At 56.8% G+C, this 13,998-nt stretch overlaps 6 protein-coding genes across 6 annotated transcripts; 3 read left to right on the top strand and 3 right to left on the bottom strand.

The window, feature by feature from the left end:
* Positions 1-469: 469 nt before the first annotated feature.
* On the top strand, positions 470-4,436 carry PUNSTDRAFT_137704 (uncharacterized protein; the record flags this gene model as incomplete). Its single annotated transcript, XM_007387356.1, has 10 exons — positions 470-676; positions 774-1,139; positions 3,119-3,277; positions 3,340-3,541; positions 3,617-3,714; positions 3,770-3,813; positions 3,874-4,053; positions 4,110-4,165; positions 4,221-4,255; positions 4,314-4,436. The coding sequence occupies 10 exons, from the start codon at positions 470-472 to the stop codon at positions 4,434-4,436; spliced, it is 1,470 nt and encodes a 489-aa protein (XP_007387418.1).
* A 5-nt stretch (positions 4,437-4,441) lies between these two features.
* On the bottom strand, positions 4,442-5,268 carry PUNSTDRAFT_115984 (uncharacterized protein; the record flags this gene model as incomplete). Its single annotated transcript, XM_007387355.1, has 5 exons — positions 4,442-4,522; positions 4,582-4,746; positions 4,805-4,839; positions 4,928-5,103; positions 5,162-5,268. 5 exons carry the CDS (start codon positions 5,266-5,268, stop codon positions 4,442-4,444), a joined length of 564 nt encoding a protein of 187 aa, XP_007387417.1.
* Positions 5,269-6,511: 1,243 nt separating this feature from the next.
* On the bottom strand, positions 6,512-6,821 carry PUNSTDRAFT_35083 (uncharacterized protein; the record flags this gene model as incomplete). The annotated part of the gene is made up of 2 exons (XM_007387354.1): positions 6,512-6,579; positions 6,647-6,821. Coding segments are annotated over 2 exons (243 nt in total), but the record flags the coding sequence as incomplete, so codon positions are not given.
* Positions 6,822-7,471: 650 nt separating this feature from the next.
* PUNSTDRAFT_107299 (uncharacterized protein) lies at positions 7,472-11,593 on the top strand (the record flags this gene model as incomplete). Its single annotated transcript, XM_007387353.1, has 16 exons — positions 7,472-7,670; positions 7,750-8,304; positions 8,367-8,575; positions 8,634-8,780; positions 8,846-9,127; positions 9,182-9,512; positions 9,568-9,686; positions 9,745-9,993; positions 10,053-10,203; positions 10,258-10,580; positions 10,621-10,730; positions 10,788-10,811; positions 10,867-10,974; positions 11,027-11,075; positions 11,128-11,280; positions 11,336-11,593. Exons 2-16 carry the CDS (start codon positions 7,881-7,883, stop codon positions 11,591-11,593), a joined length of 2,937 nt encoding a protein of 978 aa, XP_007387415.1. The 5' UTR covers positions 7,472-7,670; positions 7,750-7,880.
* Positions 11,594-11,836: 243 nt separating this feature from the next.
* Positions 11,837-12,369, top strand: PUNSTDRAFT_137701 (uncharacterized protein; the record flags this gene model as incomplete). Its single annotated transcript, XM_007387352.1, has 3 exons — positions 11,837-12,023; positions 12,098-12,220; positions 12,281-12,369. 3 exons carry the CDS (start codon positions 11,837-11,839, stop codon positions 12,367-12,369), a joined length of 399 nt encoding a protein of 132 aa, XP_007387414.1.
* A 205-nt stretch (positions 12,370-12,574) lies between these two features.
* On the bottom strand, positions 12,575-13,368 carry PUNSTDRAFT_145964 (isochorismatase hydrolase). Its single transcript, XM_007387351.1, has 2 exons — positions 12,946-13,368; positions 12,575-12,867 (listed from the first exon to the last, which is right to left on the bottom strand). Exons 1-2 carry the CDS (start codon positions 13,360-13,362, stop codon positions 12,652-12,654), a joined length of 633 nt encoding a protein of 210 aa, XP_007387413.1. The 5' UTR covers positions 13,363-13,368; the 3' UTR covers positions 12,575-12,651.
* Between the last annotated feature and the right edge of the window lie 630 nt (positions 13,369-13,998).

Below are 13,998 nucleotides of genomic sequence, written 5' to 3'. Positions count from 1 at the left end.
CCATCAGAGACAACTATGCTGTCGGTTTTCCAAACACGTTCACAGAGCTTTCGCCCGCGAGATAGAAGAAAGGGGTAAGGTTAGCCAAAGATGATTTTCCCGGTGATTCAACCCTATCGGGCGTCCGGAGTACCCGTCGGTGCCACAATACAAACACTCCTTGATCGCGATGCAGCGTTTCAGTATAGGACTACTGCTTGCTTGATTTATGATCTTCGCCTGATCGTGCGCGCAGGGGCACACATTGGAGATGAGGACTGGGGGCGTCGGACGTCCACCGGCACCTCAGCATCGCTTTGGTGATGTCACTGCTGAGCGTCGAGCCTTGATGCACGGGCCCGCGAGTACAGATTCAACGGAGGCGGTGGATGCTGGCCGATTTATGATTTGTTGTGTTGAGATGAGATGAACATGAACGCGCAAAGCACTGCAGCAGACTTCAGTCCGAGCACTGCGCCACGGGCACGTGATGATATCGCAGCAACCCGGCGTCCGCGAACGCTCCGAGGTCGCCTTTCACACCGAGGATCAACCTCAGAATCAAGATGTGCCCGCAGCGAAGTCTTCAAACGCCAGCTTGCGCAGGATGATCTCCGGCGTCAACAGCGGCAACGACAAGAGCCCGCCGACCTCGCAGAAGAACGACGTCGAGCTCGAATACGATCTCCAGCAGATTGTCTGGCTGACGTAGCAGGCTCTTGCCGAGGCCGAGCAACGTCGCAGTCGGTAGGAGCTCGCGTCGCCCCGAGAACGTTGGTTGCATGCGCATGCAGCAGCAGACCGAGATGTCGAAGCTCATCGAGACGTCTTCCATACCACCAGCGCGAGACTCGCAGTCTGAGCGCGAGCGATGTGGGAGCAAGCTGTCAACTTGGGCGTGCACGATGGCAATCCTGATCCATACTTTGCCCCAGCTCACCCCTTCTCCGCTTGCCATACCCACCGAAGTTCCTCGCGCCGCTGTCGATGTCGACGGCAAGGGCAAAGAGAAGGAGGGAAGGAGCCGACAGCCGCCACTTCTTCCGACACACTTCAAGTTTGTCAGGCAGCACAGAACTATCCTTAATGCCGCGACTGCGGCTTTACCTCTACCGACTACGCAACATATCACTTTTGATTCCGCAATGCGGAGGCGGGAGGTATGGGGGAGCATATGGCGAACCAGGGCTGCCATTGACGTCGGTCGGTGTGTTATGATACGGTGCTCAACGTTACTTCCGCCTTCACGAAGCAGGATCGGGCAGTAGGTCCGACTGTTATGCCGATACCGGATTGCTGTAAGTTACGCGCATCTCTCGATGCTCTGCTATCCGCACAATATGTGATGAGATATAAAACAGAATAACGTCGATGTCACTTGTGTGTCGTCACCCAATTGTCAACCTTGATCCCGTTTCGCTAACCGTAACATCTGCACGAAGGTGAGAGGAGGGCCCGTAGGTCTGCTGTCGGCTATTATGCTCTCGCAAGACGGACTGCCTATGTGCATCATCGAGAAGAAGCGCAATGAGTCGGCCGGGACCGAGGGGCGTGGGCGTCCAGGTTCGTTTCTGAAAACACGCACGGCGTCTTTGCAGTCTACTGATGAGATTTATTTCAGCCCGAAGTCAAGGTTACAGTCGTCCATCGGTGCCCTGCGGGGGCTCCAGAGGTTGTACCGCCCCCTGATGAAGATGCACCCGTACCGCCCCAGCGAGGGCGGAGCTCCGAGGGATGGTTGCAACCTCATCGCGCCAGCAGAGCCTATCGCGGCGTGCCCTCTCACCGGAATTCGGGGGTTTGTGTAGACGATGCTTGTCCTCCGCCAGGACAAGTCACAGGATGGTCAACAAGGTTTAAGAAGGAAGGGCTTCATGGCTGGAGGCATGTACTCGATCGATGAAGTCTGCGTGAATATGCCATTGACGTCGCCTCCCTTTCTCAGATGCCGCACGTATGTATTTCCCTGCTGGAGCACAGGCGGAATCAAACGCACGGACGGAAACCTCATGCGGACTTCACTTTCCGTCGGTAGTGAATCGTAAGATTCAGATCAATGACATCGCCTGCTCGTGCAACCATGTCGCTGGCAATCGACACGCAGTTGGAGGGTGGTTACTCTCGTGATTTAAACGTCGATTCCTGATGCGCTTCAGTCTTGCGCTACAGTTTGATACATCGAACTTGGGGATGCCATGCTTCCATTTATTAATGTGTCGCGTTGAAGGATTTTTGTGTAAGCTAGATCTGTCGAGCGGTGCTTACTTGTAGGCTTCGCGTAGACGCGTCAGGTGTCGAGGATTTTTCTCCCATTGGAACGTTCCTTCTGGTGACATCCGACCAAGGTGTGTCCAGTGGGATATGGAGGTTCGGAAAAATGTGGGTTATTTCTGCCGCGACGACGCGTCCGCCTCGAACGTCGGACGCTTCGCCGCGGAACGCAGACGCGTAAACTTGCCTCCTGCCGCGACGACGCGACCGATCCCAACGGTTTCGTGTTCATCGTCCGTGCCGAAGGCTGACGCACAGCACTGCCTGGACAACGTACTCAAGAATAGTCGATCCCCTGGAATAGAGTGTATCTGCAGGTGGTAAAAGTTCTCCGCAGTGGTCAAAGATGTCCGCGGGGAGCCCCGCCAAAAAATGCAGTGCATGGTAAAAGTTCCACCCCACTTCGCCGTGCTGCAGATACACTCCAATGTCACGACAGGACGGAAGACGGAGAGAGCCTAGCTCTTAGGCGACGATGTCGACCCCACGCATCGCTGGCTGCTGGACGCATATAAAGCCCAGGATCCTTCACCCGTACACAACACGTTCCATCTACCGTATATCTCCTGCTACTCGAAAGTTCAGCTTATCTCGCCACTTGGTTTGCAATATGGCCGAACGACGTTCTCAGTCTCCATCTATCCTCATTGTGCACGCATATATCCGTGTTCCACTTAAGTATCACGCTCAAATAACTCTTACAGGTCGGAGCTGGACCCACAGGTTTGATTCTCGCTCGCAACGGCGTTCCATTCCGCATCATCGAGAAGGACAAGACCACACATCTAGGGCAAAGAGGATCCGGCATCCAGGCACGGGACTTCGGGTATGAAGCTCCCTCGAGAACGTTCCCTTACAGAACTTGCAGGTGAGGACCCAGGAGTTGCTCTCCTTCGCAGGTGTTCTGGAAGATGTCCTGGAGATCGCGCAAGACCTTGCTCCCGCGCGGATGTACAAGCTCGGTCAGGCTGTGCCGGAGGCGGTCGCTCCCAGGACGCAGATGGAGCCGAGTCCATCTCGCCCTATGGTGAGTCCTCGTAGCATGGCGCGGGCTGCACGTTGGCCGATCAGTCGTGCTATTTTTTTCAGGCGAAGGGAGTCATGATCGGCCAGTCGCGGTTGTGCGCGCTCCTTGCGGATAGGTTAGCGAAGGATCATGGTGTTCACGTCGAGACGAACACGGCGCTGCGCGGGCTAGAGCAGCATCCCGACAAGGTCACCGTCAGCCTCGCCAAGACCGGCGAGGACGGGATGGAGGTCGTCGAAAAATCTGACGTCGACTGGGTCGTAGGTTCTGACGGAGCCAGAGGCAAGCCGTATCCGATCATCTGATATGAGCGCCGTATTGATACCAATCGTCGAATAGGCGCTGTTCGCAAGCTCCTTGGTCTATCGTTCCATGGCGACCAGCATGCGGGGCGGTGGGTCGTTGCCGACGTGCGCATGCAGCAGCCCTGGACAGACGTTGGTTCTTCATTCGTCACAGTCTGCAGAACGTTTGCTCATACACACCTCTCAGGCAACGCGATTCCAATACTGGTTCGGCCATCCCCGCGAACGATGGTGTGTAGCTGCATGTTTCCCAGATTTCTGAGCTTAATTGTTCATGGCGATGCCAATCAGTCTGATGGTGCGACCGACGGAGTTCGACACCCCAGATCTCGCGCAAGCCACAATAGTCGGTGATGGCATCGATACGACGTATCTTGCGGCGCACCCTGAAGAGTTCCTACGAGTCGCCCACGACATCATATCCGACCCTGCCATCAAACTGGCCAAGGTCGAATGGATTTCGGAGTACAGGTTATTCTTTCCGCACTGGCTCGATAGCGCGAACCCTCACCCCGTTGAACGTGTAGACCGAGTAGTCGTATGGTCGACCGATTCAGCGAGGGAAGAGTATTCGTGGCCGGAGGTCAGATCGTGCACGCTCTAGGCGACGTATGTGCTCAACAATGCTGTATTTTCAGATGCCGCTCACGTTCACCCTCCGACTGGCGGCCAGGTACGTGACAGCCTCTCACTAAGCTAGATCTATGCGCTCAACCCACGCTTCAATGCAGGGTCTCAATTCGGGGGTTCAAGATGCCGTCAACCTCGGCTGGAAACTGGCCTTGGTCGCCAAAGGCCTTGCCCCCACTTCGCTCCTCTCCAGGCAAACGATCACAATACACGCAGAAACCTAAGGCCACTATCCTCCAAGCTCCTCCTTCGCATTCGACTTCATTTCCTCCGTCGGGAACTTGGCAAACAAATCCTGCAGCTTGTCCAACTGACCATTCGAGGACTATTGTCAGAGCAGGAACCGGCGAGAGATTGCAGAGGGCCTACCGGCATGGCGAGAAATCCGACGAGTATCTCGTACGGTGGCCTGTTTGGTGCCGATGGATGGGCGCGCGTGGGCACAAACTTCTTCGTGCGGCTGAATTGGGATGCTGCGTCTTGACTTGCGGCCTCGCCGAGCACGGGTTCGAGCATCGGCAAATCGGTTTTCTCCTAGGCATCACGTCTTGACGAACTGATTCAGAAGGGATTGACATCGCTAGCCACCCACCTCGTCATCGTTGTGAGGCTTCAGGTGCTCCATGACTCGGGTCACGGTCTAGTCGTACTCCTCGGAACCTTTGCGCCAGAAATGTGATGTCTACGGGTGGAACGACACGTGCGGTTTACCTACCTGGGGTCAAGCCCTCAAGCTTGCTGAGCAAGATCTTCACGACCTGGTGCTCTCTCCTGTCATGGTCCGCGAGCTCGATGCCCTTCTGGCCGAGTTTGGCCTCCATGAGCGGATAGACGATGATCTCCTCGCCCACCGCGTGTCGAGCGATTTCCCAGATCAGTTGACGCGCCCATCTGTACGACATGATTTGCGTTAAACACAGCGACGCGAGGATTTACGAGAGGCACTCACCGCTCCTGTGCGTCGACGTTCCCGCTCTCCCTGGCCTTCTGATAGAGGGCGTGGTATTCATACATTTCGTCATGGTCCTCCTTGATGGCGGCCGTAAGATTCTTCATCGCCTTCCGTGTCGGTAACACTAGTTTCTGGGTTGAATGGACACTTCGAATCGAACGAGTGGTGGTCGCAGCGATCCTTGCAAAGCTGGGAACTGAACGAGTCAAGCGATGAGCGAACATCTCCTATGGGTGCTTAAGTACTCAAGCCCTAGCTTCGAGTCCACCATGTTATCAGCAAGAAGGCGGAGAGGCAACAAAGATGTAGCTTTCGGACAGGATGACGTCATGTGGTGGTATCGCTCTGGGCCAATCGGCGAAGGGTTGTTGCACACCAGCGGAAGCAAACCGGGTAACAAACGAGGCATAACTGGCTCGAACTTCATCGCAGGTGGAAACAAATGAATTGAGACGCACTACCTCTGCCCAGACAGTTTACTCCTCATCTCCAAGGTCTCGTGGCCCCATAACCTACCTCGCCAAAGCCAGCTTTTCTTGGGCTCGGCGTTAACGGGATCTCCTCCCCGCCATCGCCTTCTTCCCCCCAGACGACGACATCCGGTTCCTCGTCCTCAAGCTCGTCGTCGAGAATCAGATAGACGGTATCGTCTTCGTTCCACCTTAGATTTCGTGTCCACGGCCGAGCAGCTATCCATCTCTGCCCTCGCACGACCGAGGAGGACAGGCTCGGTACCGCGAATGTCCCAAGCGCGTTCCGTATGCGCATCTTGGCTCCCAGAGGAATACGTGAGGACGCGTACGCCGCAAACGCCATGCAGAAAAGTACGCTGGCCGCGGTCGGTATCCAGTTCCCCAGGGGGAGATGGGGAGGTTGTGCCTGCGGATCGGGATCGTATATCGGCCGCTCTTCGCCTTCTCCCGCTTTCTCCTCATCTCCTTCCGCCTGTGTCGGCGACGGGGGTGCGTTCAGGGTGCTCGTGGCGCTCTCGAGGCGCTTCCCACAGGCGTGCTTCGTTTTCCAGCTGAAATCGTGCGTTGTTACGTCCCCTACTTTCTCGGTGACGGAGAGGAAGTTAGGAATGATGCCCTCCGCGGAGGGGTCGCAGATCAGGGAGAAGCGCGCGCGCTGAGGACGGGTAACGTACAGCCCGCCATGAAACGTCATCGCGAGCGTGCCTGACGCTTCGATTAGATATGGCTCGGAGAGCTTGACAAGGCGGGCGGGCGTACCACGTTCAGCGTCTTCCGAGCCAGAGGCGTGCTTCGATACCGTTACGTTCAGACTGGTGAAATGCTTCGCGTTTCCTACGTCATCATGGTCGTGGTCTGGGTGCAGCGCGAGCGTGCCCGCGACAGGTATGATCTGAACGATCCGTGGTGGCTCCGAACGGTGGTCTGGCCGCCGGTTCGTCACTGAAAACTCGAACGTCCGTCGGCATATGGGTGCATATATGCGTCCATCGGGGATAACAGGACTCACCAGTTTTGCATATCCACGTCCCCTCTGGGCATTGCTCGTGCGCGGGGAGCGTTGGGTCCTTCATCAGAGGTTTAGAGATGGAGATGCGGTAATTGGTGGTCGTGACTGTGGGTGGTGTCTCTTCGTCCCATTGGAGCACGAATGGCTTGACTTTGGGGTCTAGAAGGGGGCATACTGCAGAAGATGCGTCAAAGGGGGAACCGAAGAGTGATATTCTGTGAGTGCGTACGGTCGAACGCCCAATAATTCAGCACGAAGCTGCAGTCCGGCTTGGGCGGCCCCGAGTTGTGTCCCCGGGCGGGTTCCAGGGGCGTAGCTCGTCCTAAAGACGCTACAGATATAACAAGCCAGAGCCACTGGTGATGCATTGCAGTTTGTGCTCCAGTCGGAGCGACCTTCGAGGCCAGCGTCAACTGGTCGGGTGCGCGCAAAAAGAACAAGAGTTTTCGCGATGTGGATCAGCCGAATATTCTCATGGGCGTCCCCGTCGCTCTTGGTGAGCAGAACGAGTCGGTGATTTGGGATGTGAAAGCCTTATCATTGAGTGCTACCGCGATGGTCATGGAGGGAAGCAAGGAATGTTTCGGCCCGCGTCACGCTTGGTGACGAGCGCGGTGACGGCATGAAGGTGACACCACCGTTTGCTCTCAACCTCGATCCTTGGCTGGCCTGGAGACAATACATAGATGTACTGGCCAACGGTTTTGCTCATGAGCTTCGATGAAGAACTTACGCCCGACGTCGAGCCACCTGGCCTGCCTCAAATGTTACATCTAGTCGGGCCGCGCGGCCCCGACGTTATCCCGCACCGCGAGCTATTGCACGGAAGCGCTCACCATCTATCTGACGCGACCTTGGACGTGGATGGCGCTCGTTCCACCTCACTGCTGATACCAAAGCCGCTTCGAGCCCTATACAGACTCTGCAGAATATATCAATCGCGCAACGGTCTTCTCTTCTTCTTGGCGCACACCTGACCGAGCACCGAAGAAGACGCGCCGACGCGCCCGCGGCCCGCCTACATGTGTGTAATACCACCACCGCCCCGTCTGACCTATGCCATCACGGCGGCTGATCACGCTTCCCGCTCTTACTCTGCTCAGAGTACAGCACGCGGGTACGCGCCTTCGATGGCAGACTTATCGAGGGGCCACTCCCATGCATTCGCGTTTTGAAGCCGAGACTGAGAAGCATCCCACTTCCGCTCGACACATAAGAGGAGCGCGTCGAATATATGCGTCCACATTCGACCCTCTCGGAGTCCGATCAGCCAAGTTCAAGACACCACATGCTCCGCCACAGTTGCGCGGGACCCACGCGTCGCGCAGACGAAGGCGTCGACCTTCACTGGCTCGATGGATCTGCTCCATCCAGTACGCCCGCTGGGACGGCGTTTGGCCTCCCGTGGTCGCAGGGCGAGATTGACCGCACGACCGCGTTAGCAGCGACGACCTCTTCGGGAGGGATACCGCTGCAGAGCTGGCCGCTCGCATACTGGCCCGACGGGTCGCTGAAGTGGACCGGACATGCGCTTGCAGCCGACTCTGGGCTGACGGACTCCGTTCACGTTGCGCCGGGAACACCCACGGAGCCAGCTGACCCTGTCAGCGTCAAGCAGACTGGCTCGACTATCACAGTTACCGCTGGATCATTCACAGGTGTGCCGAGCATATCACTGCCGATAGGCTTGTCCACTGACCGGTGCTGTTCTCTTTCCTAGCTACCTTCAACAAACACGGCTCCACCCTGATACAAACACTCGCCCTCTCCTCGTCTCAAAAAGCCCACTCGGGGACGCTCGTCGCTCATGTCCAGAGTGCGCCAGATGAGCCCGAACTTGCGGGGTCGAAACCGTCTGTTCAAGCATTAACCGGGAATATCGAAGCTGTGACGGTGGAACAAGACGGGCCTGTGCGAGCTGTAATCAAGGTCAGCTTCACAAGGAACTGCGATTTTCGATGTTCAGTCTGACGATTCCCTGCTTTAGATCACCGGAAAGTACTCTGGAGGAGGACACAAAGCATTCCTTCCCTTCATTTCCCGCTTCTACGTTACCGCAGGATCCACCGCCGTGCGCCTCGTCCATTTCTTCATTTACGACGGCGACCAGAACGCAGACTTCATCAAAGGCATAGTCCGTACTTTTCGCTTCTTCTTCCGCCTCGTTTAGCATCTCTCATCACCTTCCTTCGCATTCAGGGCCTCCAATTCGCCGTGCCGCTCTCCGACCCGCTCTACTCGCGCCACGTTCTCTTTTCCACCGCCACCGGAGGGCTCTTCGCCGAGCCTGTCCGCGTCCTCTCCGGCCTGCGCGTCGACGCCACCGCCGCCGTGCTCGCACCGCAGTTCAATGGTCAGCCTGTACCCGACTCGTCGACGTGGCCCGCGACAGTGCAGAACGAGGTCGGTATGCTCCCGGTATGGGCCGACTTCAGCTTGGATCAACTGAGCAGCGAACACTTCGAGATTTCCAAGAGGCAGGTCTTTCCTCCCACCTCCAGAAGGTCGTCTCCGAGCACGCATGCTGACGGAAAGCCGCGATATCCCAGGACGAACGCAGGCCGGAAAGTGACGTTCCTCTCGTCGCCCACGGGCAACTCCGCCGCCGCGTCCGGCACGCGTGCGTCGGGCGTCGGGTTCCTTGGTGGCGCGTCGGCGGGCGGCGTGCTCTTCGCCTTCAAGGACTTCTGGCAGGGCGCTCCCAGGAGCATCGACGTTCGCAGCGCGGGCGGTGACTCGCAGAATAACGGGGGGACTGGGAACACGGACGATGCGACAGTTACGCTGTGGGCGTACTCGCCGAAGGCGCCGGCTATGGACATGAGGAGCTACGACACCGTTGCTCATGGCCTGGACCTGACGTACGGTGGGATGCTCGTAGCCGAACCTTTTGATGCTTGGCTGATAAATGCGGACCACAGAGGATGTGGGCGATCCAGACCCTAACCCGACGGGCGTTGGACGTTCGTACGAAGTGACGCTGCAAATCCTACCAGCAGTTCCCAGCAGGGACAGTGTGGCGACCCTCGGCAAGGACAACGTCAGCTCTTCTAGCTTGTCCATCGAACGCTAGACTCATGAGGCTGTGAAATGCACAGGTCGCAACCACCCAGCTCGTAGCATCGCCTGAGTTCTACGCCTCGATGCATCTCTTCGGTGGACGCTGGAATGTGCCTGACACGTCTAATGCCACCCTCGCCGCCGTCGAAGCGCGCAAGTCAGCTCTCTTGGACTTTTACGTCCAAGAAGTCGAGCAGAGGCAGTGGTACGGCTTCTGGAATTACGGCGACGTCATGCACACGTATGATCAGACGCGACACGTGTGGAGGTACGATGTCGGGGGCTATGTACGTTGCATTTTCCCGAGGCGCGTTGAAGAACAGATAATCGATATGTCTGGACGTAGGCTTGGGACAATGCGGAGCTGGGCACCGATCTGTGGCTATGGATGTCTTTCCTCCGTACCGGCCGCGCAGACGTCTTCAAGCTCGCGCACGCAATGACGCGCCACCTCTCCGAGGTCGACTTCCACCACATCGGCCCCTTCGCTGGTCTAGGTGATTGTCACCTATCCTCTTCCGTTCACCTCTCTGATGTTCCCTTCAACCCAGGTTCTCGTCACCATGTCACGCAATGGGGCGACGGTGCCAAGGAGACGCGCATGTCCGCCTCGACGCTCAAGCGCCCGTTTTACTATCTCACGACAGACGAGCTCATCGGCGACCTCATGGACTTCTCGCTCCAGGCCGATCAGACCGTCGTCACCTGGGAACCTCTGCGCAAGGTCGACACCGGCTTCCCGTTCACGACGCCCGGGCGGCTGCGCATAGGCCCGGACTGGACGGCGCTGTGCGGGAATTGGTTCGTCAAGTGGGAGCGCACGAACGACGCCAAGTGGCTGGACCGGATGAAGACTGGGATGGCGAGTGCGCTCGTTTGACGGTTCAGTACGGAACTGACCATCCAGTCAACAGAATGATATTGCAGGCTTTCAATACGGACTATTCCAAGGATACACGGCTGCTGTCGGGTGGGACCCTGCCACTGCTCATCTCACCCCGCTCGGTGGCTCGCTCACCGCAACGTGAGTGTATTCTCCGGAGTCTTAGCGGTAGATCGAGAGTAACGCAATGTGACCCAGGTACCACTTGTCGATGGTATTCGGGTTAGCATTCCCACTTTTGTTCTGACTTGTCATGCATACCGACCAATGGAGGTAGGGGCGGAGAAATGCTCATTGAGCTGATGGACCTCATCGGCGACCAAGTGCCCAAGTTCGACGCCGTCTGGGTTGACTTTTGTCGCTACTACAACGCATCTGCTGCAGAGTAAGCGATTGTGCTCACGTACCGGTGGTCTCCTTCTGACTGAGCGGCACAGCAAGATCGCCAAGTACGGCCAGAACTTCAACAGTGGGGGTTTCACCCAGGTATGCATGATACTCGATTGCTTGCGCTTAGCATGCTCAGGACTGTTTATAGTGGTATATGAAGCTCCAAGCTTATGCCGGCGAACGATTGAACGATACGTCGCTTCAGCAAGCCGCCTGGACGATCCTCGTGAACAACAAAGTGGGCGTATGGGCACCCGTGCAGAGCATTGGCGGGTCGGACGTCGTCAACCCCATACAAGAGGTGCGTGCTATGCATTCTCGGATGCTTGGGAAGGTATTGACGCCACGCGTTGCAGATCCCTAATCTCGCCACGAACGACTCGGCAGGCTTGTCTTTAGCAGAGTACGCCGTGGTGGCGATCGCTCCCACGCTTGCGCCCGCGAGCTTCACGAGTGCGTCGGCGGAGTCGGCCGACGAAAAAGTCAAGGAGAAGTCGAATTGGGACACGTCGACGCTCGGCGGTATCTCCACGGATGGGGATGGCAAAACGAAGATGACCAAGGGCAAGCGGGGGATCAGGGCGATCCTGAAGAAGGCCGTTTGTCTGCAATAAATCTCCTCCGCATGTTCTCTTCCCTGTCTTTAGGGTCAGCGCTTGTTGTATGATATCGTGCTAGTCTCTTTTCGTCGGAAACTCCACAAGTGAACCCCCACTGCAGCTGGACCTCCGTCTTGGAGCATGCCATGACGTCATGTGTTAAGCACTTTTGGCTACGCACCCCTTCGGGCTTCAACTTTCACCATCACCGTACCATCGCTCAAAATTTCTGACTCAAGTCGTCTGCAATCCTAAGCCATGTCGCAAGCAAACGAGGGGAACATGGGCTACGCGGGCAGGCAGTTGCCCTCTTACGGTGACGACACTTCCGAGACGACGACCGGCGCATCTGGTGCTCTGCAGGAGGCGCCGATTGATGTGAGCTCTATTGGAGACAAAGCACGTAACTGGTCAAATGAGATGAGAGAGCGCGCTCCCGAGGAAGGTGAGCTTTATAGCCTTTCGGGGCTCGTCCGCGGGCATCCGCTGATGTAATGATTCGTGAATGGTCCTTTTTAGGCGCATCCTTCGACCCTTCCTCCCAAGCAAACGAGTCCAGGCAGGGCATTGGCCGAGACGCGCACAGCCAGGACCAGTATCCAGTCTCCGATACCGCAAAGCGAGCCACGGAAGCCGGGATTAGTGCGTTGTCGTCGCTGCGCTTGACCGGACGTGATTGCTGATTTAGGTTGCATCATCCAGGTCGTACGGCCGCGCTTGATGACCTGAAGGACGAAGTTGGGTATGTGTCTGGCCAAGTCAGCACAGTCGGTTCGCAAGGGCGATCGTGAACTGTTGTACAAAACCCATCCCTTGTCCGACGCAGTCAGCACGCCGTCACCTGTAGCATACGCTTCGTCCCGTTGCAATAGTAGCAACAACCTATGACCGTTCTCTAGAAGTCGCATCTAGCAGATAAACGTCGGCTGATATACGCGATGTCAAAGACTCGCCCTGTTCAGTAACTTTTGCCAACGCACCATCTTATACTGGACGAATCTAGCTCGGATTATACTGTGGATTGGCACGAGGAAACGTTTCATCTACCACAAAGCGACGTAACTTAACACGGGCTAGGCCTGTACCACAGTTCTTTTCCGATCAAGCCACTGAAGGACCGCTTCGCATGTCACCAGTGCATCACGCTGCATGTATTTCATGGCCTCCAACGCGTTATCATGGGCCCGTTTGGTTGATCCAGCCACACAGTCGGTGATCGTGCGGAAGTAATAATCCCTTTGATGGGCGTCAACCGCCGTGTAGTGGATGCAGACGTCCGTAAGGCCGCCCTAAAATGAACCGCGTGAGTCCGAGGGGTTCTTATAATGAAAGATGAACGAGGCCATAAACCGAATTTACGAACGCACCACGAGAAGGACCGTGTCCGCCTTATAACCGCGCAGAACGATATCCAACTCCGTCCCAAAGAAGCACGAATATCGCCTTTTCCGGATCACGTACTCATCCGCGCGCGGTTGAAGCCAATCCGCGAGTTCCGTCTCGGGCCAGCCCTCGATGCAGTGCGGGTCCTCCGTGCCGTCGAGCTCGCGGCCGATATCGACCAGCGACGGCTTGTGCACCTCCTGCACGAAGACGCACGAAACGCCGGCTTCGCGACAGCGCGCGAGGAGGGACTTTGTGCGCTCCGCGCGCTCTTCTTTTCCGGGCATGTGCGGCAGCTCGCGCGGATTGTCGGGCTTGGAGACACTGCCGCCTTGGATGTCGACAACGAGGAGGACGACGGTACCGATGAAGATGGGGTCCGTGTTCGATGTGACCTTCATGTTGCGTGGACCCAGTAGACGTAGCAGCAGGTCAAGATATAGGTGTGCGTTGTTATCTATCTCGCCCCTGTGGTCTGTTAGCGCGATTACTTTAGCATGCTCGTGAGCCGAAAGAGGCCGCCGGCCGAATCATGACATCCTCCTGTGGCTGTGATAGCGGGTCATTTCACTGGAATTTTCCCTCGATTGGCTTCTTCACCTTCCCAAACGCCCACCTTGTTCGAGTTCGAGAGCATGAGGAAAGTCTCACAATCTACTTGCGTATCCAGGTGCATCCACGTTTTGCGTTGTTCTCGGCGCGTCCTATGAAACAATCGTTACCAGAACGTTTTCACCCGCTGGACTTCCTTTCTATGGAGAGCTCGACCTTCACGGAAAATATCCATGCATGTCTCGGCTTCGCTACACAGTCGAAGAGTCAGATTCGGGACATCTATGCTGGCCATGTGAGCGCAGGAGAACCTGGCTCGCGGCGCTTTCTCACAGGCAGCACAATACGTCTCATATCCGCCCTTCTTGAAGCCCTTCGAATCCCCGGCTCTATCCTAAGACGGCCCAGCCCGGCGTCATATGGATTCCCCGAGGCAAATCCCTCCCACAAACGCGGTATTCTTGGAGTCTTGTATGAATTACGCC

Source organism: Punctularia strigosozonata, assembly GCF_000264995.1.
Source record: "Punctularia strigosozonata HHB-11173 SS5 unplaced genomic scaffold PUNSTscaffold_13, whole genome shotgun sequence".
Taxonomy (NCBI): Eukaryota; Fungi; Basidiomycota; class Agaricomycetes; order Corticiales; family Punctulariaceae; genus Punctularia; species Punctularia strigosozonata.
This window is presented reverse-complemented; position numbering and strand designations above follow the sequence as displayed.

What these genes read in the sequence shown, in the direction of transcription:
- PUNSTDRAFT_145964 (XM_007387351.1), bottom strand. Translation starts at nt 13,362, where the DNA reads ATGAAGGTCACATCGAACACGGACCCCATCTTCATCGGTACCGTCGTC. An exon ending in CGGACACGGTCCTTCTCGTG is followed by an intron (nt 12,868 to 12,945) that starts GTGCGTTCGTAA and finishes GGTTCATTTTAG; the next exon opens with GGCGGCCTTACGGACGTCTG.